Genomic DNA, 27,702 nt, shown 5'->3' with positions numbered 1-27,702 from the left:
AGATTTTCATTTTCATAATGAAATACATATGATATATACCATGTACAATAAAGTCAACAGCATAGTTAACGTTTAAACTTTATTAAAACCAACAACATTAACAAGAACAACAAGAACAAATCATTCCTTCAGAAACAGTTCACAGAAACTCGATCTTACACAAAACTCAATTGTCCTGCCGCATGTCGCTCAACGACGTTGTATATCAGTTAGTTATGCACTCGTATAGAATGGTTCACATCATAAATGATCATTTGCCGGGAGACCTACGACATTAGTAACATGATTCAAATAATAATAGTCTCAAAATAATGAAAAACGCTTCGAATCAAACCTTCTAATTATAAAATGCATTAAGACATTTGTCGTTAAGGGTCCAGTCATGATGCCGCTACGGTCGCTAAAAGCAGTGCAAGAAAACAAGCCAGCAAAACCATAGAATATGTAGTTATCAGTATGGTTATGAGGTTAGTAACATATGAAATACGCATTTCAGTCGAACGAGGGGTAACATGTTCACAAGTATTCTTGCATTTTGTACTCTCACCTTCGCTATTTGGGTCAGGATCAACAGTGCGTGGTTTATCATCGGTCGATGTTATCGTTTCTTCCATATCGCACTTATTTTCATTTTTGTCGTTCAGCGCCATTAAATTATTCTCAATATTTAACAAGGGAATATCCTCCTTAGCCTCGATGTTACTACTACAAGAAATGTTATTTGTTGCATCTTTTTTCAATAAAGCTTCTAGTTTTTCTATTTCCTTCTCGTGCTCGCATAAACTTGCTGCTGCTAATTGTAAATCATAAACAGCTTTGGAAAGATCGAGTTCTGGATTAGAATGCAAATCATTTCTCGTTTCTTCCGGTTCCACAAAGTTGTGATCATCACTTAAGGTTATCGTTGTATCTTCTTTAGGAACTACATTTAATGCATCAGTGGTCCTTGATGAACTAGACAGATCATCATCGTTTGTGTCGTCTAGACTACAAGTAACGGAGTTACGAGTACTAGTATTGGGCGTCGTACTATCGGTTTCTATTTCAGAACGGTGCGACGTCAGCGAATTCTTTTGGCTTGAACGACTATCACGTAAGTGATCTGCCACGCTGCTGAACGCCTCCGCAATTAGTTTAACATTTTCGTCCGCGACACGAAGATAGAAGTCGAATGTATTATCGTCAGTCTTCTCAGAACATTCGTTCTCAGGATTAGCGAGGGTCTCCGTCAGTTTCTCTATGTTTTCTTTATCCGTATCTTCTTTACGATTCTCCGTATTATTTTCTGAATAATGACTACCTAAAGACTGTATATGTAATATGGAAGATTCCTCCGTTTTATTACTATCATTGACATCTGCTATTACAGGAAGCTCTGAAGGAACATTCGTTTCCTCAGTCAGTTTCACTTCCATATCGTCTTGCCCTTCAATCAAATTGACTAAATCTTGACATAGACGACTGTATGCCGTGAAATCGGTTTCCGTATCATGATTGGACGATTCATTTGATTTGCTCTGCTCGCAATTCTGCCAGAATTCATTGTTCAAGGCCTTTGATAGCATGTTATTAGATGTCACGGAATTCTGTGCTCTCGCATTATCCTCATTTTTATTATCATCTTGTATTCGAGTCGACGGTGAAACGTAAACACGCAATTTCTTTCTATGCGCATTCGTAATTGGACGATTGCCATTTATATCAGTTTTAGAGTTCCTCAATAAACCATCAGTACGCCATCGATCGTAATCGGAGAGTTCACCATCGCTCACGACGCGCCTATCGGATCGTACGGGTAACGATTTGATATCTATTAATGTGTTATTTATCTCGTCCTTAATATCTTGAAGATTAGGTTCTCTTCTAAGATGAATCCTATCGTGATTAATTAAACCGTACAGATTGGCGGATAAAGATCTAACCGCTCGTTTCTTCTTCGAACCAAAAGTGGTTTCCTGATCTGTAGTGATGCTGCATTTACTTTCAATGCTGCTCCTCGGCGTATTGGCATCCTTCCTGAGAGCTCGGTAAGCCAAGTCATCCGTAACAATGTCAGGCTCGCATTGCGGAATGTATGACGAACGTGGATGGTCTGGCTTAATCGGTGTAGTGTGTAAATAATCGCTTTCCGTAGCGGCCGTCACCGGCCCTAGAGGTATTCCAAACGGAGGTTGAGGATCAATCACCTTTAACGTGTTGTTAGCGTGATGAATGCTCCGATAAACGACATCATCTCGCGTTACGTCCGGTTCGTCTCGACGTGTTAGGTAATTCGTGCCATACAGATAATCATCAGTTGTATCTTTGCGTGACAAAATAGGCGAGGCTATCAGGTAGCTGATATTAGAGAGCGCAGATTGGCCGACCACTTCCGACAACGATGTAGGTCTCTCCTTTGGGTGCATTCTTCTGTAAGCCATATCATCTTTCATTCTATCTATTGAATCTTCTGAAATAAATGGAACAACAGTATTAGTTTTTGCTTGACGTAGGCTAAATTCTTCCATACTCCGTCGTTCTGCCCGGTCAAGGAGATCTTCGTCTCCAAGACGAAGGCTATTATATATTGCTTCTAGCTCAGAAAGAGCTTCTTCAAGATTCTTGGAACTTCTTTTCCTTTCTAACGTGTCTTGTTCACTAGTTATTTCTGTTTCTTCCTTTACTTCGGTTTTCATATTATCTACGAATGTAACATTTGGTAAATTATAAGAATCTTCTCTTACAATCTGTTTACTTGGTGATCTTGCGCAGGAACAATTTAAAGACTTAAAAGTAGGTGACGTAGAATTATTGCGCATATTTTTTATATAAGTAGTAGATAATCTATTTTCACGTAATTTGGTATCATAATTTTTAAAGCTTGAAGTAAGTTGATCATTGCGATCGTTCCTCCTCTGACATTTCATTGCTTCCGTTTCTTTAAACAATGGTTCATCTATGTGTCTACCAGTTGAATTGTGTCTATTGTTCGTACATTCTGATAAATTACAAGTCTGCGTCGAGCTTACAGTCAGAGACAATGGACGCCGTGGGTATTGTTTTATCGAGTCACACCGATTGATTTCGTTATTCGATTCGTAAGACCTTAAACTTTTTAAATGATCCTTGGTAACTTCGTGAATATCGTTCATTTTAGCATGTAGAGTATCGTCGTATTTTGTCGCACGATATTTCCCATTAAATGGAAAAGAATTACAACTATAAGTGAAAACTCGACAACGTGGGTTTCTTGGTGGAGGCTCGGGCGGAGAGGAACTTCGACTTGCAAACTGACGATTTGTCGTGTAATCGTATGGTTCAGCATAAACTGTATTAGCCGTGGGTGAATTGAAAATATAATTTTTCTCCTGATTTACGTGGTTCTTATTTTTGTGCAAAACATTTGGCTTTGCATAAGTATTATTCTGGTTTAAATCTGTTATATATTGATCTGTCGGATAATTTGTAACATCAGTAGACGACCTTGCTTGCAAATTGGATGCAACCATTCCAGATTGTCGTAAGTTTTCAATAGATCTCTGTACAGGGAAGGTATTGCTATTAGAATAATTGATAAAACGTGGTGATTGTTGTGGAAGCTGAAATAATTCATTTGTATCCACAGCTACAGATGATTGTTCTTCATTCATGAAATCATGACTATTACGCTTATTTGCTATATTATTTAGGTTTTCTGGGAACTTGTGACCTTCATCCCTTGATAAACGTTTTATATAACGTTCTGTTCGAGCTGCTCGACTTCTTCTACTGCAGAAACCATTTTTTTGTGTACTATGCCCAGCAATTTCATTTTGGTACCTTGTCAACGAATTACAAGATTTACGTGACTCTTCGTCTGAACTACTGTCTGCACAAATGCGATCGCGTTTTGCTTCTACTTGTGCTTTCAATTTATTTTTTCTCGCTTTCTTACTTAACCCATCTAATGAACCATCACTACTTCGGGAGTTTAAAGAATCTCTTTGCATACTTGCTGTATCTACTGATTTTGCAGCAGTGTCATTTGAATCATTGATATCTAAATATTGATTCGAACTCTTTTCAACTGGATGAAGAACAACGTTATGTGATTTCCTATTAAATACTGTTCGAGGTCTCGGCTGCCTTGTACAATATACAATTTCTTCATCGTTTGAAGAACTATCACAATCCCTTATTGAAGATATTCGTTTCAAGATTCCACCAATCGACCACTTTTTTTCTTTCTTTTTGTCTGTAGAAGTAACTGCATTGCAGACTGGTAAGCGTCGGGTTGGAGGTAATAGACCATCCATTCTTAGAATGTCCTTTCCACTGATACTTCTCTTCTCCATCATGAATAAATAATTTATTTCATTAAATATATTATAATACCTAAAAAATTCAAGATTAATTAATATCTAAAATTCTAGAAACTTAATACTGTTTGGAAAAACACTACTTTTTGAATCTATGATTTAATGCATATTAATCTATAATTTTAGTATGTTGATATTAACATACATTAATTATATTAATAACTATAGTAACTAGACTGTGGATATTTGTGCGAGTTTATATTTTTATGAACAAAATGAAGAAAATAGAACCTAAATAGAAATTTATTTCACCCAATACATATTACGAGTATTTTGCTAGGGATATTTTATGTATTTTTGCATTTCTCATAAATATATAAACATCTGCAGTCTAATAATACACACTCACAATTTCAACAATTACAATTACAACAATAATTTTACTTACGGATATATATGGATATGTATATATACACAATATGAATAAATGCAGAAAATGTGTAAAGATGCGAATGTAAATACTTTGCTATAACCAATAAACAGATTACATTTTATCGAAAAGACGAATCTTCCATTTCCGATACCGATATGTTTATACAGTGAACACCTTGAAGCAAGGTTTCCATTATAAACAATTATATAGCATTGCGTGTATGTAGTATATAAATAGAATATTGTCTGCTAACCTCCATGCAGACGGTCGGCTGAATGATTCAGATAAGTATTAGGCGAAGGGCGAATTTTCTGTACATGTGCCAAAAATTTTTCCCTGTGTGAATTGAGAATGTCAGTCACAAAGTCCGTTCACGTTTCACAGCATAAAAAACGCGGTACTAAACTTAGGTCAGTACGTCCAATGCAGTATTGATAACGTTGATGGGATCTCCACACCTCTTCTGCAGTCTTTCGCAATACGCTCGTTATCTTGACAGTTGAACTGTAAAAGCGGTGTCTCGACTTCACTTTTTCGTACGACAGTAAGTTTCTATGATTCTCAACGATTTAGAATAGAGACTCGGTTACGTTTAACGTTTAGAGCGGAGTGTGTCTAGTTCGAGACATCTACGATCTGTAACTATCTTTGCCTGGCGCTCAGTTTGCGCTGCCATTACATGGACATCGACGAACGCGTATTACGCGTCGAACACAAAGAATACTGGTGGACTACGCGAAACTGACTCGAATCAGATCGAATCAGATATGAGAAGAGAAGGGATTCATCGTTTAGACCCCACCCATTACACCAATCTCCCCCCATACTCTCGCGCAGAATCACGCACGGTGAATCTTACACTCATCTTATGCACCCACGCACCATGGATGTACTTATATATTTACTTAGAAGATCGTTTCGAATCATTATGACTGCGGATGTTTATGCTAGTGCATATTCTTATGGGAAATTAGTAATAAGGAGGAACACTTTATGACAATGCATAGAAATTTGTTTTATCTGTGGCAGGTATCAAGTACATATAATTTCAACTATGTACTATTTGCTTTGAAAACACTATGTAAAAGTATACAAGAGCATAAACTTTTGAACTTTACTAACTACGAGTAATTGGTATTAACCAATCCGATATAATTATTAAATGGCATCAAAGATTTAATAATATTGGAGAAAATTTTCAATTTTGAAATTATATTATAAATACAAATATAAATATATATCAAGTTATAAATTAATTTTAACTTATAGAGATTATTAACAGAAGTTAATATCTAAACAAATTTCAGGACCTATTGCAATTTAAATTATAAATCGTATGACTGATGAATATGTATATGTAGATACATTTCTGCATGTATATCCACATATTACATTTTCATATTTCACATATTTTATTTACTTACTTTGACATATACTAAATGCATAAGCATCTGCTAAGTATTGCTAAATGTTGCCTTAGTTTAGCTCCAAATAATTTACTGCTTGCTATGCTTACACTATTTTATTATTGTTATAATGCATAGTATATATGTATGTTCTTGTGTTATGTACAAAGCAGATATGTGTACGTGCACTAAATGAAATAAGATTGGTTTTGTGAGAATGTGTTAATTCCTCCAGTGACAGTCACGTGATAGGCTCTGGACAGCATTGCTTTATTATTATGCATCACCACAGACAAGATACGGGATAGACTTATAACTCAATGCACAACCATATCTGAAAGACTCCAGAGCCTCCTTACCATTTTGGGATCATTTTGTCAACGCTACGAATGCTAAATTTAAATTCAGATTTAAATTTATATTCAGATTTCCAAATACAAATTCAAATGTATGGGATCCAATGAACTTAGGCATCTATTGTGTAGCTTCTAAGATTTTGATATGTTTCATCTTCCTGATCTCACAGACATGATGTACTGAATTCAACGATTTTGGTCTCAATTTATTACATATACAGAGCTCTGACGCACACAAAGCACGCATACAAAATAAATACATTGATGTTGAAAATATTTATAAATAATATTGATTTCCTTGTTTCGGACTATTGAATTGAAAATAATTTCTATGTTCGCCGTAATAAATCGCAGAGGGCGTAGGAAACACTGATTTTTTCGAAGTCGGTATTTCAGAACATATAATACGAAGTTCGCCTTATAAATCTCTTATTCCTTGGTTAAGAAAGTAGAGGAATTTATGAAAGCGGTTCTTTTAACATAATTCCTTGTTTTTTTAACTGTAAAATGAAGTATGATACTTGTTACATAATTCTAAAGTTTGTTTTTTCCTTGAGATGCAATAAAGATTATCATACTTTGTACATCTTTTTCGTGAAAGCTATATACGATAAGCGATAATTGGATTTGTTAATCGTATTAAGTCACAGGAACCTTGAACTTACGACATCGAGTCGTTCTTGAGATTCAGCCTCAAATTGTATTGCATTCCAGATCTGAATTACGTCAGACTGAAACATATGATGAACCAAGAGGCAATATTATAAATAGAAATGCTTCGTATGCTTAGCTGACATTTTAATCTGAGTTGAACTTTAACTTCTGTCTTTTTTTGAAATAGAAAAGTTTACATTTAATATATATTCAGAAATATCGATTAATCCATAAGATGAGATTGATGCATAAAGGTAAATTAAATAATGTAGCAAAAAAGGTATTAAGTATATACTTACTCCAGAGTAATCACACTGATTACTTTTTAACAAAGTCAAGTAGCATTCGTTTTAAAATCGTAATCGCTTCTTGTAAGCACTTTTGCGCTTTCATCACCCTAAATTGCATATAATTGTATAAGACCTACATTTCTCACATGTTCAACCAATTTGTTCTGATGTGTATACAGGGTGTCTAAAAAAATTAGTGATATTTTCACTTCATTAAATAATTTAATATTAATTAGTTTGTATTGTTTATGTTATCGATTGATTTGTTATTAGAATAGACCGAAAATGTTTATATAGCTTTACAGATTTGCAGATTTTATGAAACTAAAAAAATGAAACTTTTTAATCTGTTCTACTTTTTTTTATTCACCTTCAGATTTATTTTACCATCTAAATATCACAAGGAGTACTTTCCCTTGGATACTTTGGACGGTTTGAATACTTTTGCATATTATGAATATCCTGCAAATTTTTGCAAATTAAAATTTCTCATAAATGCATAGATCTACGATTTACAACGGTTTACTTTGTAGACAGAATTCAGGCAAATTTATATCATATCAAGACGTGGACATAATTGAAAAGAATTATTAGAGCATCACATAGTATTCTACGAAACATCTGAAAAAGTGCGATTGTCACGTAGAACGCGAATTAACGTCGTCGTACACGACATTCCTCTGTTTTAGAGAGTTGAATCGTTTGCCTTGATGCTATGACACAACGATCGTTTACGAGAGTTCTGATAATACGTATAGTATCTATCATGTTAACTATAAGAGATAAAAATAAAATTTTCAATATAAAAAATATAGGGAAATATAACTTATGCGTCTTTTAATTAAACAAATTTATCAAAAAATTATTTTTTGTTAAGCATATCCTTTATTACTATTTATTTGAATGACTTATTTTACTTACTTTCGTATTATTAACAGCTTCAGAAATTGAACCAGGAAATACACGAAAAACAAAAATATTTTTTACCACCATATTTAAAAGATTCACCCACTGAGCTGTATCTTCAGGTATTCAACACCATTTACTCGTGCATCATTAAAAAACTTTAAAAGTATAACTGCAGGAAAGCATAAAAAGTTAAAATTTATTTTATCAAGTTTAATTTATTTATTACAATTAATAGAACTAATAAATTAAGTTAATGTCTGCCATTATTGTAGACCTTGAACCAAAAATATCTTGTGCTAAAAAATTTTAACCGCCTTCATCTACAAATATCCATTCTATTTTCCCTTCTATTTTATCAAATGCTGAAGAATAGAACAAAGTCTCTCAGAGAACCGAATCTACTCTTCTATTTTCTTTCTCTGGCGCGCGTTTCGATCGAAACGTGCGTGAAATCCAATAACGTACGCGGATATTTTAAGAACGATTCGGAAAAAAAAATAATAATAATAGAAAGGAAAAAAACGGCTAAAAAGGTGAGTGCAACGTGTGTTTTGTGAAAGTTATGTCTCCAAGAATTGTTCGTTGCATAGCGCGTCAAGCGACCCGTTAAATGTCCCAAACGTTTTGGAGACCGTTTTATTTTTCGAAATTAGGTATTCATGCTGCATGATTCGGGTCCAGAGAGCCATATACGGCTGGCCAAAGACACCAGACATGATGTATACGTATGTACCTCATCGATGCAGCAAGGAGAAAGCTGCTTTCAGCGTTAATTCAGGACAAGTACCTTTATTTTACACGCGGCAAAAACTCGATAGGCGAAAAAATCGACGTGGCGCCGATTAACATGGCTCGAAATAGCGGTGCCGATCTTTTTATAGCATGGCGGGTGTCTATTTATACCTGGAAGTATGTTTAATCGTCACGCGAAGGGAAATACGTAATTTTCGGATGCCTGAAAAATTGGAACGGAGTAAATTGACTTAACGTTAAAGTATAACATTAGTGAGCATAATAAATAAATGCTTCTTTGAAAAATCGTCGTTTCATTGAAATAATAATAGCCTGATAGCTGGGTCGAATAATGTTTAAACAAATTTCACACGGAATGTGAGTGAAGTTTTCGTTAAGAATTTCCCTGTTTTTTTTCTTTTTTTTTTTTATCTCGAGTTTATTTAGCTTGCGATGTTTGGTTCCAAATACGTGACCAGACGATTGTTTTAAAGAACATATTTATAAAACGCGAAGAACGCCAGGGAGAAATTTGAAGAACTAGAGTAAAGCAATTTCTTTACGTTTTTATGAATTGGTTTTGTACTGGTGAAAAATTCGAAGCATCCCGTTCTTGTGGAACACCCTGCACTTGCTACTACACAAGATTTTCTAGTGCAAAAGCGAACTGTAATAGATATCCGAGGATGACGTGTGATATGAATATTTGTAAATACTATATCAGTTTAGTTATTAATGTCAATATCAGTACTACAAGATTATCATTATCGGAGGTTATACTACAAGATATTAATGCTAATGTTAATACTGCAGTTTACCATTAATATTAGTAAAAAATAATTACTGTTAATATCGTTTAACCGTAGCTAATTGTAAAGATAATGAAACGTTACGGATTCTTATAAAATATCATGATTAAAAAATTTCAGAAAGCACAAGTCGAAAAAACTGGAGCCGTGAAAGTCTTAAGGATATTAATTGAGACAGCCTATAGAGATGGCAGTCGCTCCATGTTTGCAGGGTCAAATGATGACAAGGACAACAATCGTATGAGTGTTAAGCTTTTTCGTTTATTGAAAATATCTCTGTAAAACGTGTGTATATTGTGGCCGGGCGAGGTAAGCCGACAAAACCGAATCTTTTTTTTTTCAACAACGAAACGAAATCGGGTAGCAAACGAAGGAATACGGTGAAGACATTGAAAACAATAATAGAGTCGAATCGTTATTTAGTTATCTACATAAGTAAAGGACGAATCAACGATGCATTCGCTTACTTTTCTTTTTTTCTCTTTTTTTTCGTTTAATCTTAGTATATTAATTATATTATGTATAACAAAGCGGTAACAACTTGTTAATTGTAACTATTATGGTAATAATCGTTTACTTTATATAATTACAATAATGTAATGTAAGGATGATCGTTAACTAATCGATAACAAACGAATCGTTTCCTCCTCCATCCTTCCTTCGTCTTGATCATCATATTATCCTCGTCACTTCCTTGAACTTCGTCTTTTCCCCCTATTTTTCTTCTTTTATTTTTTATCTTTATTTTCATTTTATTATTATTTTCTTTGAAATCCGATATCGGTCTTCAGCTAAATCGTTTCGTTATTTTGTTCGTACAATCCCCTCTTTCGTATTAATTATTTAACAACAGTTTTTTTATCCCTTTTATTATTTGCTCTTTAATTTAATAATCATAGTAAACATAGTAATTATTTATAATATTGTGCAAATAATCCATATTTTTATTTTGTTTAATAGTAATGAATGTCATTCAACGGAGGAGCTCTTCTACGTTCTCTCTTTCTCTCTCTCATTTTCTCGCCCTTTCGCACTCTTCTCGCTTACTCGCTCCCTTTCTCTCTCTCTCTCTCTCTCGCGCGCTCTCGTTCATTCTTTCACGCATACACGCTCTTTCGCACGCACTCTGTCTCGATGTCTCTCTTTGCTTGCTCGCGCGCATTCACGGCACGCAATTGCGCATGCGCGCCGCCGGCGCGGTGCACAAGCGCGAGCACTCACGGAGCACGCATTTGAATGGACGATCCTTCGCGCGTAATGTTTTTTTCGACAGCTAGCTCGTTAAAATTGGATCTTTTTTTTGGTTTCTTAGCACATTTCGTCTATCTAGCTTGTTGACCCATGGCAGTTGCTTGATCATTATACTGGCCGACAGGCTCCGCAGCTTGACACTTTACTCAATTATTCTCTGTATATATCTTTTTTAAATCTTCCTTTGTTTAGCCCAACTCTAGGATTTTTTCTGCTTCGTATCTTCTCCTCTTTCTGTTTTTTTTTTTTTAGTAGCTTTTGTGTACTCATCAGTTAGTTTTATTATCTGACGACGTTTAGGTTAATGAGTTTCGAGAGTTTTCGAGACACTACAAAGCCTTTTTTGTTTTTTTTTGTTCGCTATCCGTTTAAGAAAATTTCGTGCATTTACGATTAGTTAACTTAGTTTCATTTCTTCTTTATACAATGCGTAACGGCAGTATCGTCCACGGAGAAAGTACGTTTAAATCTCGTCTTACCTCGCTTAACGAAGGAAAGCCCTATATGTATATATATATTTTTTTTTGTTCTTTAATATCTTACAGCCGTCGTCGCGCAAAAGCTGGTATTTAATGTACGTTTATTTTTTGTTTCTGGTAAAACGAAAATCAATGAAGCACACCACGCATACTCTTCCACCCCCCTCCCCCTCGTTCCTTTTCGCAGCCATTGCAAATGTTTTGGCCGATCGAACGAACATTTTTTTCACCGTTCCCGAGCATGTTTTTGTTCCGAGCGTTACGCTCAAACGAATTTTCTGGCAACCCTTCGAGACGCGTGTGTTCCCGATCTTCTTACGATTTTCTCTTTTCGATACGATCGTAGATTAAACGGGCCGAATGTTAACAGGCTTACCAACGATCGGTAAACGCGATTGAAAACCGGGGAAGTTGCGATTCAATCGAACATTCGATCACGAAAAATCTAGATCACAGTCTTCACGTACGCGAGATAAAAAGCACTGTGTGTATGTGTATCCGGACAAAAAGGAGAAAAGAAGAAGAAGAAGAAGAAGAAGAAACGATGTTCATTTGGCGTGCCTCTCGGGGGAAGAACGATTCCTACAGAATCCGAAAGATCCGTTTATCGTTAAAAAGAGGCCAGTGTGTTTTGGAACACTTTCCGCGCGATTGCACCTCGTTTCGTTCGTCACGCCCTGTTTACATATTTTTTTTACTTCCTTCCTTTCTTTCTTTCTAACGTTTGTCGTGTGTCTCGAGAATTTTATTGCTTCTAGAAGTTCGCGGTTGCCCATTCGACAAAGTAGTATCGAAAATATATATGTATATTATATGCGTACAAACCATTTGATTATTATCGAATTATTTGCACATATTACAGCACGGGAGGGGTTCAAAACATAAAAAGGGGCGAGAGGGGGTATCGGAGTAATTAGACAGTGAGCCGGACGGACCATCAGATACGTCGTACTTCGATAGAAGAAGGATCGACGAGTTGAATGAATTTCGTCGTCGATCGATCTCGTGCCTCGATTCGTTTCGTTTCGTCGTCGTCGCCGTTCATCGTGCTCCGTGTTATGTTAGGTTATGTCATACGTTATACCGGATGCATTTTACCGTATCGTTTGTTGCGATCGTTTTGACCTCTACGAAACAACTTTCGAATAACGTGCGCCTACAAAAAGAAAAATTCGAAGTTTCTCGTCAAGTATATGCGCGAACAGCAACGGCGATACAATGCATGTATGCATTTTTTAGTTTTTAGGCGTAATCCGTGTTTCTGCTTTTTCGTTGCAGAAAGATTACCGAAGATAATAGATATGATGAGCGGATGAATACCCGATTGATAATCGATGTGATTGTGCAGATATATTGTATTGGGATATTATCGGAATCGTCTCAAAGAGAGATTCAGAGCGTAAGAAAGCCGAGTCTCGGAAGAAACGAAGAACGACGACCTCTTCCGAACGAACGAGTCGCGAGGACGCAGCCACGCGCATGCGTATACTTTGAAGCGTACTCACGAAAAGGATCATCGAATGGCCCGCGACGAGAATCGTGAAATGCAATTATAATATACGTAGAAAAGGTACGAGGACATTAATATCGGACAGGCTTCTCTAAAATACTTTGACAAAGCGGACTCGACACCGATAGTGTGTGAATTATTTGTACGATTAATTTACAATGATCCTCACCCTCTTGAGCCTTCGTAGCTTAAAATAATGAACATTTGTTTTTTTTCTTTGTTTGCTTTTTCCATAATTCCCCGTTATTTCTCGCGTTGCTCCTGCATTTAACCTCATCATATCTACGTTTCCCTTAACCTCATCTTTCTTTCTTTTTTTCTGTCCAGCTTGTAACAAATTTACACCATTTTCTAGCTCACAGAACGTCCGTAACCATACCGCTTTCGTTATGTCCTCGTCGTCGTTCCTGCCACACATTTCAAATACAATCCTTCGAGCGAGCTGCGAGTTTCTTTGCCACGTTACGTCCGTTTTCGACCAGCGAGAACGATTCTACGTTCGTTTATTATCGCGTCTCCGTCGCCGCAAGCGCGACACCTGTTTCCGGTTAAGACAACATGGACAACGCGGTGTCGCTCCTCTTTCCTTTTCCCATCATCTCTTACTTTCTCTATTCCATTCCGGAACGCGGATGTAAACGTAGAAAAATAACGATCGCGCAATCCGCGTTAACACACACACGCACACACATTATAGTTCATTTTTGTCCTCTGTGTTGTTGCTTCGCTAACGCACGCCCGTTGCGCGCCAAATCGAGATTAGCTTCTTTCGTGTACGTACCTACGTGTATAATATACGTTGATCTGTACTTTTTTTTTATGGCGAAATGAACCGTGCATCGCTATCATCGTTGATAGACGCGTTCCGACGAACTCTCGTTTGTCCCCGTGTGCATACTGTTTCAACGCGTTTCTCGATTTATTTCACGCGATCTATGCGATCGTATGTTGCGTGAGAACGATGCAATTGAGGTTATTCACCCGTGATAGAATCATATGCCATGGTTAACGGTCATCGAGAATTTCGTTCGATGTGTATCGATTTACTTTTCTCAATCGTGACACAGTTCTATCTAGCCATATGGCAGATAGGATCGTACTATCCGCGAGATTAGGCACACGATCTTTCACGAGGTTCTTAAGCACGTAAACCCGTTCGAAATCGAGCTACAAACTCGGACGATTCCTTTCTTCTACGAAACATCGATTCTTTTTTTAATTATTTCAAATATACCGAATTTTCTTCTTAAATATTTATATTGCGATTCGTACCGAAAGAAAGTATATGTTGCTTCGTCGGTGTCGTTAATCGTTATTGTCCTTGGACAATCGTGCAGCTTCTCGAATCGCAAACGGAAATTGTTTAGGATACCTTTTGGGCGTTTGTTACCTCTTATGGAGATAATTCGTATTTGATAATTCAACGGAAACTATGTACTAAATATTTTAAATAACCAACATTAAAATAATCATTTAAAATCTTAACAATTTCTTTTTTCAAAACTTAACGTCTTGATTTGGCATCTATTGTTAAACTATGTAGAATGACACAACTTTCTCGCTCGGAGAAATTAATTTATAACATGAATTAACTAAAACGTGAACGAATCCTTAGATTTAAATTTTATCTTTAGAAAATGTGAATTATATTCGAATATGTATAAAAAATTGTTTTAAGTAGACGTTATATTGCTTTGGAACATATACAACTTTGAAGATATGAAATTATTGACAAAAAATGTACTGGTTAACAATCGATATGGCGAGTTCAGTATTTATCAGAATCTAATAATCTTATTAACACTTTACTGGATCGGAATTAAAATTTCGAATGATATAACAATCATAAAATCATCAACAATGATAAACTGAATATTTATATCGTTTTTGCAATTCGTAATATTTTAATAATTTTCCAATATGAAAATGACAAAACATTTACTTCAATAAAATATACTCATCTTCGCTAACAAATAAATACAATTTTAAATCTCAAAGTTGCCTAATTATATTACTGATTTAACAAGTATTTCACCATAATAATTGAGAGTTAAATATCTATTAGAAATATAACTTGAAAACGAGCCAAAAACAGTTGTGCCCAATTCTACGTTATCAACCGAGTTAATCGTTAATTCTTTCAGCCTATTTAAACGTGCGGCGTTTTACTCATTTGAAAGATATACTACGCGTACTGCGAGACGGGTTTACGGGCGCACGGTTGTCGATTACAATTATTCGAATAACGTTACACTATTATGTATATTCATTTATTCCAAAGCGCATCACTACGTCGTGTAAGATTGTGTCTGTGTAAGATTTTTGCAAATGTGTAAGTATCTAGCTGATGATGATTGCGAAATTTGTATTCGCCACACCTTCCCCCTCTCTGTTCCTCTTTGGCAAGAATATTGTTTGAAAAAGAGATAGTCACATTTTCATCAACAACTATCAACATAACAATGAAAACTCATAGGGAAAAAGAAGAGTTGTTAGATTTTGAATCTAGATACATAACTGTTTTACCGACTGACTTACTCCAATCGTATTTCTCCCTAAATCGCTCTATGCGAGTAATTCTTATGAGATCTTTTAAATAAATAGTAATTATATGACCAAATATTAAAACAAATATTAAAGTCGTCAAACTGTTATAATATATGGATATTAAATGTCGAAGTGCAGAGACGAGAAACAGAGAAGCAGAGGGTCAGTTAAAATAAAGCCGCGCGATCGGATGTTCGCGCATCGTATTGCGCAAAATTTGTTCAAGCCGAGCGAATGTAGTAAACTACGCGTACATTTCACATTATTAACATTCTTGTTCACCATCATCATCATCATCATTATCATCATCATAATCATCAACATCATCATTTATAATCGTTATCTTAATCGTTCTATGATCATCCTCACTATTATCGTCAGTTATGATCAGCATCTTCATCAATGTCTTCGTTTTCTCCATTGTTCCGTCGTTCTTTTCTCGTCTCCTTCTTTCTTTTCTGTTCAGTTTCAGGTTCAGAAAACTCTCTCGTCTTTATACACCACTGTACGATGACCAGAATAACGGATCAAAATGTCACCCACGAACCTCGACCGCAGCGAATCAACATTGATTTTTACATTTTTATAGATTTTCTATAACCTTCCTCTTCTTCGTTTGTTGTGTTTATCAGCGAATTGGCGAGTCGCTGTTCAAAACCATGTAAAAAATCCAATATACGCGGGTAAAATTTTACGAATCGGCTATGTACCGTGTTAATTTTTGTTTCCTCTAGAGTAGATGAGAAACGATCGCTGATCTCTTGTTTTCTTTCTCTGTTTTCTGAACGCGGCAATATTAACTGTCTCGCCGTAGAACGCAGGCGTTCGTTTCAATGTCGGCCGGAGCGAAAAGATGATTCTTTGCTTTCGTTTCATTGCGTTTCGAGTACGCGTGCATATAACGCAGCTGGCGCGGATCGTCATCGTCATCGTCATCGTACGATCTCTAAAAGAAGAAGAACGGTAAGGAATGCCGTAACGAAGTCCATCGAGGGCAGGAATTCTGAGTACGTTGCAACGTGAACCGTCGAGTCCTGATTTGTTTTTTGAAGGGGGGGAAGTTGACTCGAAGATTACGTTGTTCATAGTCGAGTACACTTCTCTATACACCGACTATCGTTATACTCTTTCTATGTGTTCTTCTCAGTTATCAGTTCTTGCCCTTCGATTCCTCTTCGTATGTCCATCCTTATCTTCGTTTCGTAGCCAAATCCTATTATATTCGATCACGGTTTCTTCCATAAATATTCCTCCGCGGAACGAGAGAACCGAGCCAATCCCAACAACGAGCACGGACGATGGGTGTACGCGGTATCAGCAGTCTATGTTTCTCTCTGTCGTCTCACTATTCGCGCCCCATTCTCGAACGACTCGCCCAGAAAAACCAAAATGAAACATCCTGTGTTCTGTTCCCTCATGTGTCCCATTTCTCGCTCTTGTGTGTTCATCAGCTAGCGACGTGTCTCCCAACGATCGTAGCGTTTACAATGGATTTAAAGGCAACTCGTTGGAGGAATGTATTTTTTTTTTTTAATATTTTGTTTATACAACTATAAGGCTGTCGATGGAGAGCGCGCGCGAGGTCCGTGAGGCCGCTGCTCTCCGCGAGCAGTATTAGCGCGTCTGTTATAATTCTATAGTTGTTAGTCGTGATGGCGCTTACTACGACGGTGGCGGTGCTTGGGACGTCGTGGACGCCGATCAGACGTCCGCGGTTCTCGAGGTTACGCTCGGCGATCGGCTATGTATGACGACTCTGTGGCCATTTTTCGTCACGAAACCGTCGCTCTCGACCAAGACCGCGGTTTGTCTGACCCGTGGATCGGTGTCAGCGTCGTCGCTTTCTTCGCTTGGTCCGCCTAGACGTTGTTGCTTGTGCTTTCTCCAGGCGTTCTGAATCAGACGCGCGCAATACTCCTCACGCTGACGCCACAGAGTCGAGGAAACTGGTTCGTAACCAGCCTCACCTGGACGCGTCTGAACCTCGATCTCTGCCGACTCCTCGATCGGATTACCCTTGCGCGCGAAGAAGTCTTTCGTGAGAGCATCCAGAATGTCTACGCAGAACATCATATCCCCCTTGCATATTGGGATGTCCATAGATACGATCTTGTACTTGTTTGGCTTGTGTATCTGTAACGGCGGCTCCAGCACGTCCAAGAAATCGGACAGCTGATCGTATCTGATGTACTGCGTTCCATCTGGGTCGAACTGTTGCCAGATCTCGTAGTACATGTCGTAGTCGTCATCCGTCAGACCCTCCTGCACATCCTCGGTAGCTTGGGAGTAATTCTCCAAGATCACGGCGATGTACATGTTTATCACGATCAGGAAACTGATCACCAGGTACGAGAGAAGATAGGCGATGCCGATCGTGGACGAACCACAGTTGCCCGGATATCCTATCTCGTTGTTCGGTTCCTGGCAGTCCTCCTCATTTATTATACCGTCGAGGACGCCATCCCAACCGGCAGACGTTGACATCTAGACGAATTCAAGAATTTTTATGTAATGATTTTGTTGCAAAAATCCAGTTTATTTAGCTGTGTAACATGATTCAGTATTTCATCAGAAGAATGTAAGAATTACACGTAAAGAATTTATTATAAAATAATACAATACACGTTGCAGTGTCTTTCATACTGAAGCATACTTGGAAAATTATGTTTCAATGAACGTAGTAGGTATAATTACCTGGAATAGCAATATCATCGACTGGCCGAACGTTTTGAAATTGTATACATCATCCAGTCCGCTCTTGTCTTTCACGTGCATGAAGAATGACATTCCAAAAATCGCGAAGATAAACATCACCAAAAACAGTAATAGGCAAATATTGAAGAGAGCTGGTAACGACATCGCCAGGGCGAAGAGAAGAGTTCGAATACCCTTAGCACCTTTCACGAGTCGAAGCACACGACCGACTTTTGCCACCCTTACTACACGGAGCAAGGTCGGCGATACGAAATATTTCTCAATAATATCGCTGAGAACCAGACCTAAAGGGAACACATGTGCATTTTATTACAATAATCCTTAATAAGACAATAAGAAAGGATAAGATTTATGTGTCAACTAGATTAGGTTGTGCGATCTAGGTAAAGGCGGTGCTCTCTAAGTTGATAAGTGTTTTAAGTTCCATGCAACGGAAAATCTTTGCACACAGGATTACTAGTCTTATGAAACTTAATTCATTCATTGAATATAAAGTACGTGAAAAATTATGCGTTTCTAACTCTAATTTGATTTGTAAGCAATAATATTGCACAATGAATGATAACAAAGAGTTTCGTGAAAATAGTGTTTCTTATTTTGTTTCTTCAAGAAGAAGATTCAAGGTGTTTGATGCACGATTCAAGATTCAAAAAAAAAAATAGATTTAAAAAAAACATGCATCATACAGTCCTAAGGACTGTTATCCCTTGTTCTCTAATCTTTTCTTCTTGTTAGATCTGGCTATAAAAAAAATTAACATGCAGTTATAGATTGATAAAAAAAACAGAAACTTGATTAAAGCTCGATCACTCGTTAGATCACGCGGTGCTGTACAAGAAAAAAAAATGTATCATTGTCGTAGGTTTTCGTGTTAGGCATTCAAAAGTTTAAAGATGAGCAGACTAGCAATCGGTTACTCCTTTCTACGAAGACTAATTTGGAAAAAAATTCTCGTAATACAGACCCGCTCTTACCCGATTTTTTGACTAATGATCGTCTTTACATCAATCAACATGTGTAAATACCAGTCAAATACGACATTATATCAATATAAAAAGATACCAACAAATGTTTAACCATTAAAACCGTTTAAATCGTTAATTTAAGATTGAAAGTTTATTATGAAAAACTTGATATTAGACTTGTTAAAGTTTATTAGAAATATATGTAAAAAATAGATAAATAAATTGCGCAATCAAATGATAATGAATTAAGTTAAGAATCAAATTTTGTGAATTTTTAAAATTAATATAAAAATATTTGGATATTGATCTGCTTTATAAATAAAGAGCTATAATGTTGCTTTTAATGACTGGACACATGTTCATAACCATGAGGAAACGAGGATTATACAGGATAGGAAAGATAGGATTACACATAACATCAATGTAAGGCTACGTAACATAATGACGCTGATCAGTCGTTGCAGCACACGTGAAATATTAATCCTGTACGCTTTCTTTTTTGCTAAGATGCTAAGTTTTGCGTGCAGTAGAGATAATGAATTGAACATGCTCATTTGCATCCTAATTAAAAAAAAAAAAAAAGAAGAGAGAGCTATGTTGTGTGATGAAAAAGCTAACAGGATTATCTTTTCCATTATCATGTATCAATTTCACGGGGGCCATACGACTGAACTAATCATTACATTACATTACCTAATATTGACAATATAACAACAACAAAATCAAAGAGGTTCCATGGCTCCTTGAAATAGTGGTAACGCAGAGCGAAGATCTTCATGAGACACTCGCTGGTGAATATCACAATGAATATCATGTTTAGATAGTCCAGAACATCGCTGAAAGTCTGAGTTTGTTGATAGTGGTCCAACGTCATCGTAAGCATATTCAGTCCGATGAACAACATGATTATCATATCGAACTTTTTGTCCGTCACTATTTCAAACACTATCGCCTGCGGCCTCCACTGAAAGACAAAATGTTTGCGTTAAAATAGAGATTTTTTAATTGGAAAAAGAAAGTAGAAAAATTCGATAAGCACCTACTTCTTAATAAGCTATTCGGCTATCGAAATAGACATTCGCTAAAGTCTTACAATTTGAAACATATAATTACCAAAATTTTACTTAAGATTTACTTAACTGTCAGAATGTTACGATACAACACATTGAATCGCTAAAATTTTAGAATTGGAAGTTCCCAATAAGTAAATTTCAAAATTATAAATTCTCACTCACAGTAAAATTTCATAATTAAGAATTTCCTATTACTAAAATTTCACGGCCAAAGACTCTTATTCTACTAAAGTCTTATAATTAAAAGTTGTTCACCGCCAAAACTTTACAATTAAACGCTTGCAACCCCTAAAGCTTTACAATTTAAGATGACTAATCACGGAAATTGCAATGTTCAAAATTCAACTATACACAAAATTTGATACAAATGGACTTAAGCGCTGTAAAAAAGATTATCAGATTGAGTTGCTAGGATGAAGAGAAGAATCGAAGAGGAAGAAATTCACAAATATTCCAACGACATAATTCTCTACATACTCTTGGACGTGGAATGGCTTTCAATGGTTTCTTGCTACCCATCTTTTTCATAGCGTTGTAATATTTCTTCTGGTCTTCCGTCATGAACATCTCGAGGGAACCACCCGCCTTTTTCTTCTGCTCGTTGAAGTTATCGATGATCACACCAATGAATAGATTAAGGGTAAAAAACGATCCGAATATAATGAAGAATACAAAATAGAAATACATGTAGATGTTTGTTTCACGAATTGGTTGTTTGTTGAGCTGTAGACACAAAAGAAAGATTAATTAAAGAATCAAACAATGATTGTTGATTAATTCAAGTTACAAACGATACACTCACCTCCCTAGAATCTATCGCGTCATTCATGATCTGAATCCATCCTTTAAACGTGGCCACTTGGAACAAGCACAGATAAGCCTTTCCTACGTGGTCGAAATTCATCGGAGAATTCTCCCAGGTATAGTTCTCAGCCAAACAGGCGTTTCGGTCAGGGATTATTTCGTGGCTGAGTGTTGTTTTATTCGCATCTACGCACTGTAAAGAGACAACGAATATAGTTAATTAAATAGAAAAATATACGCACGACGTTTCACGATTCTTTATTATCGCATATTTTTCAAGGTAAGCTGAAGGAAAAATAGGAACATTCTGCTACCTTTAATTTTCCGATATTGGCTTTTCGGGATGGACAATGGTGTTTCTAGCTCAAAATGCAAATGCCAAGTGCACGTGCAAAATCGGAACACGATCGCTCATCCTGAAGAAGCAATATCAAAATATCTCATCATCGTGAAAGTTTGAAATGCAAAGTACTTCTCTAATTTGTTTTGAATTACCAATACGATTCAATCGAAAGATTAATACTACCAGGTGTAAGTTGTTAAGCTATAAGAGCTCTGTATAAGAGTGGAATGTTGAGTCGATTGAATGTAAATCTCCGGTGAATAAATTCTAAATAATTTAGGACGATGAAATAACTTCCTCGAGCTTTCAGCGATTCGCGTACAGTTCTCTCGTTTTCCTTGATCAGATTTGAACAGAAACATTTGTCAAATATGTTCCAAGCATTATGCTTAATTACAGAAACGCTTTTGAAATAATTACCTTGAAATATTTGCCGGCAAAAAGCTGTACACCCATAATGGCGAAGATCAACCAGAAGATAAGACACACCAGTAACACGTTGAAAATGGATGGAATGGCTTGAACCAAAGCGTTGACGACTACCTGTGAGACAAAACCGTTCGTTAAAGTATCTGAAAATCGGTCCAATAAATGTTTTCTTTTTTTTTTTTTAATTCTGTTTCTCTATGTGCTTAAGTATGCGTTTCTATGCATCTCTACGCGTTTCTAAGTAAATGTCTACGCCGTGTGTTACGAATTCATCGTATGTGCAATGTAAATCTTGGATTCGTATTTTGCGATAAAATAAACGAAAGGATAAAACACCGCGCGAAAGCAAACAGGAATGTCGCATTATTATATATATCGTATATAATTGGAACTTGATGAAAATTGATAAGAGTGCAAAAGAAATTCAATTGAATTTAACACGTGAGTGAAATCAGTCCTAGTCAATTTCTACGAAAAATGGGCAAAGAATCTATCGTATAAAAATGTAATATCACGTTCAAATGTTCAGCTTCGTATAATTTTTATCTGAAAACAAGAAGCATGCAACATCGCTGCTCGATTTCGCCCGATTTTTCACGATTGCACAGGATCAAATCAGGAAACAGAGTCGATAAAATATCTTGGCTCATCTTTTTCGCAACAACATCTACGAAACGAGTCCAATCGAGTTTTCCCATGAATTTGTTCTCTTTCCTTTTTATGGAACAGTAAACCGAGGTAAACCCTGCATACTTACTTCAACACAATAATTATCACGTTCAATTTCGTACAACTACACCGCACGAACATAGATTATATATATATATATATATATGTATACCAATGAAACACCGAAATCACAAGTCTCCAGACAAATTCAGACAGACAAAGAGAAAAAAAGAATTCAAAAAGAAAAAAAGAAAAAAAAAAGTAGAAGAGGAAGAATCACGGCGAACACAAGGAGTGCCTCTGCGTTCACGAAGTATAATATTCGCGAACCTCGTGGAAATCAATAGACTTGTGAGACAAATTAAGAAGGAACAAAGTATCGCTTTGCCTGATCATTGATCGATGTGACGTATGGTGCATACTTAACGTTGCTTCGAGATCACGACTACAAGTGTGCACATAGAATATTCACACGAGAAATAAACGAAAGCCAGCAGCAAGTGACGCACAAAGCATGTAACAGCGAGACATTCCATTCGATATATTCGATGCGTTTTGGCGTGCGAAAATTTTTAGCGTTCCTCAGCGGCAAGCAACAATCCCATGCAGAAATAGAAATAATATATAATATATATAATATATATACTATCACATAGTAGGTTCGTAGATTTTACGTGTTTATATATTATATATAATATATATATATATGTATTTATACATTTATATAGGTAGACAGATTATGCTGAAAATTAGTAGCTACGAACTACTGTATAATAAGATAGGGTAAGATAGTGTCAGGGCGTGGGCATGACAGTAACTCTACGCCCAGTATCTCAGCGACCTTGTATTACAGTTATGTAGAATCATTTTATGTCTGTAATGAGATATATAAACTGTTAAATTCATCCGAGAATGGTAAGTTACTAGTATGTTTGATGTAGGTATATAATACGTGTGTTGTTCGAGTATGTTGAGACCAGCTGTTTTCTAAATGAGGCACGTTTGTTTCAGGCTCGTTGAATTTCACAATAAGTATCTAAATACACCGCCGTTCGTAAATCTTGTCTAAGCTTGTCATGGTTATTTTATTACTTACTAATTGAAAATGATTTAATCGAAGGATACGTTCCCGAGCTGTTCGATTTATTATCTGTCGACATCTATGCAGACAGGGTCATCGCCTATGCAGGCGTTGATATCGCCGAGTTGATATTTCCGTGGTTTTCTATGGAAGTTGTTAGGCTGATGAAGAGTAGAGTCCTTGATATTTTTCTCATTTCTTCGATAATTCAAATAATAACGAGTAATCGTAGATGGTAAAATTTGTTTGAAACGATAATTTAAAAATATATAATTTCGAGACTTTTCTACCAGATACACGTGCGAACATATCGTATGAAAAATAAGAATATAATATAACCGTGACCGAAGCAATTCTGCTTATCTTCTTTTTCACTAATTTCTTGTTATTTGCATTTCTTAAATGACTTTTTTTACAAAATATTTAGAAGCCTATATGTTTATACGGTATATTCTTTCGTTTCTTTATTACTTTGTTCTAGCACCGTTTGCTGGAAAAACACTTGGGACACTTTGTACGTGAAATGAATACAAATCTATTGTCGTATGTTTTTTCAAGCGCCCGTTTCGTCTTCACTCAGAATTGAGAATCTATTTCACGTTTTTGCCTGGATTTCCTTTCAAATAGTACGTAATTGATGTTTGAAATATCTACAAAGTATTAGCCGTATCTTCTAAAGATATAAAGAACGTTTTATAAATTAGAACGCGAAAGACGCGAGAATGTCTTGGAAATCATTAATCGTTCTCGCTATTTTGTAGAAATTATATAAACAGGGTGTTGTCTCGAATTTACGAGAAGCGTTCGTCGATCCAAAATTTACGAACAGCAGCGTACGTGTGTCTCTAAGGTGCATATCTCGCGAGAATTATTCAATAAAGAACGAGTCTACGTGCCGTTCAAACATTCGCAGTTTTAAGCTCAAGTGCATTCGCGATCGCCCTACTTATGTTCACGTGCAAAAGGAATCGAGTCTTCGACACGGCGAGACCGAAGAGTTGTTTCGTTAATTTTTCGAATAACTAACAACAAAGTAAGTAACTATATTTTAATGCAACAAAACTAAACAAAATATTCCGTGTCATATGAAACTCAAATCGGCCTCTTTGTCGATTCTCGCCATGAAAGAAAAACGGTGCCGCCGTTAAACTGATTTTCTTCCTATTTTTCTTTTTTCTTTTTTTTTGTACATACTCATTTATTATTTTATTTGTTATTTTTATTATCATTATTATTTCATAAATGCGATCTTTAATTTTCTTCTAATTATTTTCGACAATTTTCTTGAACTACTGATATTGATAATTCTGTTAGAACGGCTAATAATCTTATTCGTTCTAGATAATTCGACGGCACCGAGAAAATTCAAATTGAAAATCTGGACGAATCGAAAATTGTCAACAAAGTTGGGCATTGTTCAATCAACGTAAGTCATAGCGTTAATTACCTAATGTTGATACTTTCGAAGAACGAATTTGCAAAATCTGCAAGCCACTTTCGTTGTTACTTAATTATTTTAATTATTATTTTGGTATTCTTATCGCAAATAACTTGGAATAGAAAATATAGCAAGTCGAACATTCTCAGACAAGAGTCTCGCTATACTCTGCTTTTGATTCGACAAACCTTAACCGTATAGTTCTATCTTTGTTATTTGCTTCCTCTGGTACAATTATCCTCTAGTACGATAATCCAACATATTAAACAACAAATAACAAGTACATTCTTCGCAAGAAATTTCTAATTAGACAGTTCTAGATTACTCGTTTGTCATAGCAGAGATACTATTTCGTCTAAAACTATCGTTACATCAAAATTATCCTACGATCGCGATGTTTCTAACGACGTATGCCCAACTCGGAAGCTCGATTCGCCCGCTAAAGAGAATGATCGATTCGGTCGGGAACATAATAAGAAAGTAATCGGCAAGGTCTGCTGAGACTGTGGGCTACATACCCGCATTCCCTGCATTCTAGACATCGCCCTGAGTGGCCTTAGGGCCCTTAGGGTCCTCATTGTTTTGAAGGCTTGGATCCCGCCAGCGCCACAGAGCGACGCTACGAAGTTAATGAGTGACACCTGCGAGCGAGAAACGAGAGCGGATCACAGCAACAGGTAGACAGGCTACTCGCGATACGAATTCATCATCATAATCATAATCATAATCATAATCATAATCATAATCATAATCATAATCATAATCATCATCATTATCATTATCATAATCAATAATCATTTCCAAACTTTCAAATACTAGAAAAATTTTAAGAGATAAGTAGAAACGGAAGAATAGAGAAAGAGAAGAAAATAGATAGCTAAAGAAAGGGTTAGGAGGAAGTAGAGGTTGTTGGTTGACCGTCGACGCGTCAATTCGTGTTTTGTATGGTTTTAGTTTCATGTCTTATTTCTCTTTTTTTTTTCTTTTTTTTTTTTGTTTTGTTTTTTCTGATCTCTCGATTTCCCGTCGATGGATCGAGGAGTCCATTGAAGCGGATTAAAGTAACACAGGAGTCCGTCCCATCTGTGGAAATCGTTCCATTTAAATAGTGTATGATACACATCGTAGATACAACAAATATCCAGAGCAGGGGGACGAAGACATTGAGAGAAACCAGATATGGCACACGTAGCGGTTCACAGTGAACAGAGAATGGACGTCGTGTCACCCCTGTTTGCGTACAATCCTTCGCTAAAAGGATGCTTTCAAATGCGTTACTGCGTTCTATTTGGCAATATCGTGGTTGCAAAAGGGAATTTTAAGAATTCGCTCAGCGCTTGTTGCGATTCTAGGAATTTCGAGGAAATTAAAACGTACAGAGTATTACGATAAGCTAATTTCTTCTAAGTTACGTAAGTGTTTATTTATCTGAAAGACGCGGTTGTACGCATACAGACGAGAACGACCGACAATGCAGAGAGCAATGAATGAGTTGATGAGAGATATTTTCGGTTGCGAGCATGATAATCGGCTTCGTCCTGAAACAGATGAAAAGGTTCGTCATACCAGCAGTAACGACGCGCTAGGTACCAATTTTATATCGTCTCACCATTCGATATATTCTGATTGTTAAGAAGAGTCTCTCAATTAGAAAAGTACTTTGCACTTTCTTTCGATAGTTCGATAAAAGAATTAATTGACGTAGATGTAGAAGGTTTTTCTTCTTTCTAACAAAGCAATTTGTTATTGCCACATATTTTCGTATTATTGATAGATATTCTAATAATAATATTCTACGTAATTTTTTAAATACGATCGTTGTTTCAGATTTGTGGGTGAAAAATTATATTCATAATGAGAATTCAGATTATTTCTTCATTGTAACATCAATTAAACTGGTACCGTGGTGCGTTGTAACGTTGAAAAATCAAAATCCTGATGATCAAATTCCAAAATTACACGCGCATAATATATTACGTAGTACACACGCGTACATGAACACACAAGGAAGATTGTACATTACACACAAAGCAATATAATATGTATATGTATATAATGTATATATATATATAGTTTATATGTATAGATACACTGTACTTTGCACAACGATCACTGTGCCAAAAAAGACTGTTTAGGAAAGGCGTACATCGGCAGTAGCTAGTACGACAAAAACTCCAATATCAGTGCAGACACCAAGTAGAGACACCAGTGTACCTCTGCACACCGGAAAGCACACCACAGAGTACAAGGCTACGATCACTGTAGCGATCATGTCCTCTCTCGTCACTTTTCCCTCGGTTTTTACTTATTGTTCCCTTCTTTCTTTCTAATCGCTTTTTTTCAGTTTTCTTTTTTGTCCTATCGACTCATTAAAAAACCAAAACCTCAGAACAAACGTGACGGATTGAAGATGAAAAAATTAATTTTTAAAAATACTACCATTAGATATTCATTTGTTTAAAAAGGTTTATAAATTTTGGGAAAGTACGAAGACATTATCATTCAAATAATACTACGAGGATTAATGACTAA

General features: G+C 36.2%; 2 protein-coding genes across 38 annotated transcripts in view; both read right to left on the bottom strand.

Annotated features, from left to right (window-relative positions):
* Positions 1-65: 65 nt before the first annotated feature.
* Positions 66-5,531, bottom strand: LOC117204748. Of its 4 annotated transcripts, none has more exons than XM_033442466.1 (4): positions 4,964-5,531; positions 4,726-4,884; positions 335-4,353; positions 66-266 (listed from the first exon to the last, which is right to left on the bottom strand). In XM_033442466.1, exon 3 carries the CDS (start codon positions 4,314-4,316, stop codon positions 381-383), a length of 3,936 nt encoding a protein of 1,311 aa, XP_033298357.1. In that variant the 5' UTR covers positions 4,317-4,353; positions 4,726-4,884; positions 4,964-5,531; the 3' UTR covers positions 66-266; positions 335-380. The 4 variants fall into 4 exon arrangements, with proteins under 4 accessions (XP_033298357.1, XP_033298358.1, XP_033298355.1 ...); XM_033442467.1 differs by having other exon boundaries at positions 548-4,353; positions 4,964-5,530; XM_033442464.1 differs by having other exon boundaries at positions 66-4,353.
* A 4,576-nt stretch (positions 5,532-10,107) lies between these two features.
* Positions 10,108-27,702, bottom strand: part of LOC117204707 (sodium channel protein para) — a 69,694-nt gene continuing 52,099 nt past the window's right edge. For 12 of the 34 annotated variants that reach the window (XM_033442347.1, XM_033442348.1, XM_033442351.1 and 9 more), the window contains 7 exons: positions 25,689-25,811; positions 21,974-22,096; positions 21,209-21,403; positions 20,884-21,129; positions 20,027-20,297; positions 18,348-18,652; positions 17,355-18,137 (listed from right to left, as the gene is read on the bottom strand). In XM_033442347.1, coding sequence (XP_033298238.1) covers positions 17,355-18,137; positions 18,348-18,652; positions 20,027-20,297; positions 20,884-21,129; positions 21,209-21,403; positions 21,974-22,096; positions 25,689-25,811 — 2,046 coding nt within the window. Of the gene's footprint in view, positions 18,138-18,347; positions 18,653-20,026; positions 20,298-20,883; positions 21,130-21,208; positions 21,404-21,973; positions 22,097-25,688; positions 25,812-27,702 lie in introns of all 34 variants that reach the window. The other 22 variants (XM_033442372.1, XM_033442374.1, XM_033442369.1 and 19 more) reach the window with 3 other exon arrangements.

The sequence above is a fragment of the Bombus bifarius genome, unplaced genomic scaffold (assembly GCF_011952205.1).
Source record: "Bombus bifarius isolate JDL3187 unplaced genomic scaffold, Bbif_JDL3187 scf7180000007979, whole genome shotgun sequence".
Classification (NCBI taxonomy): domain Eukaryota; kingdom Metazoa; phylum Arthropoda; class Insecta; order Hymenoptera; family Apidae; genus Bombus; species Bombus bifarius.
This window is presented reverse-complemented; position numbering and strand designations above follow the sequence as displayed.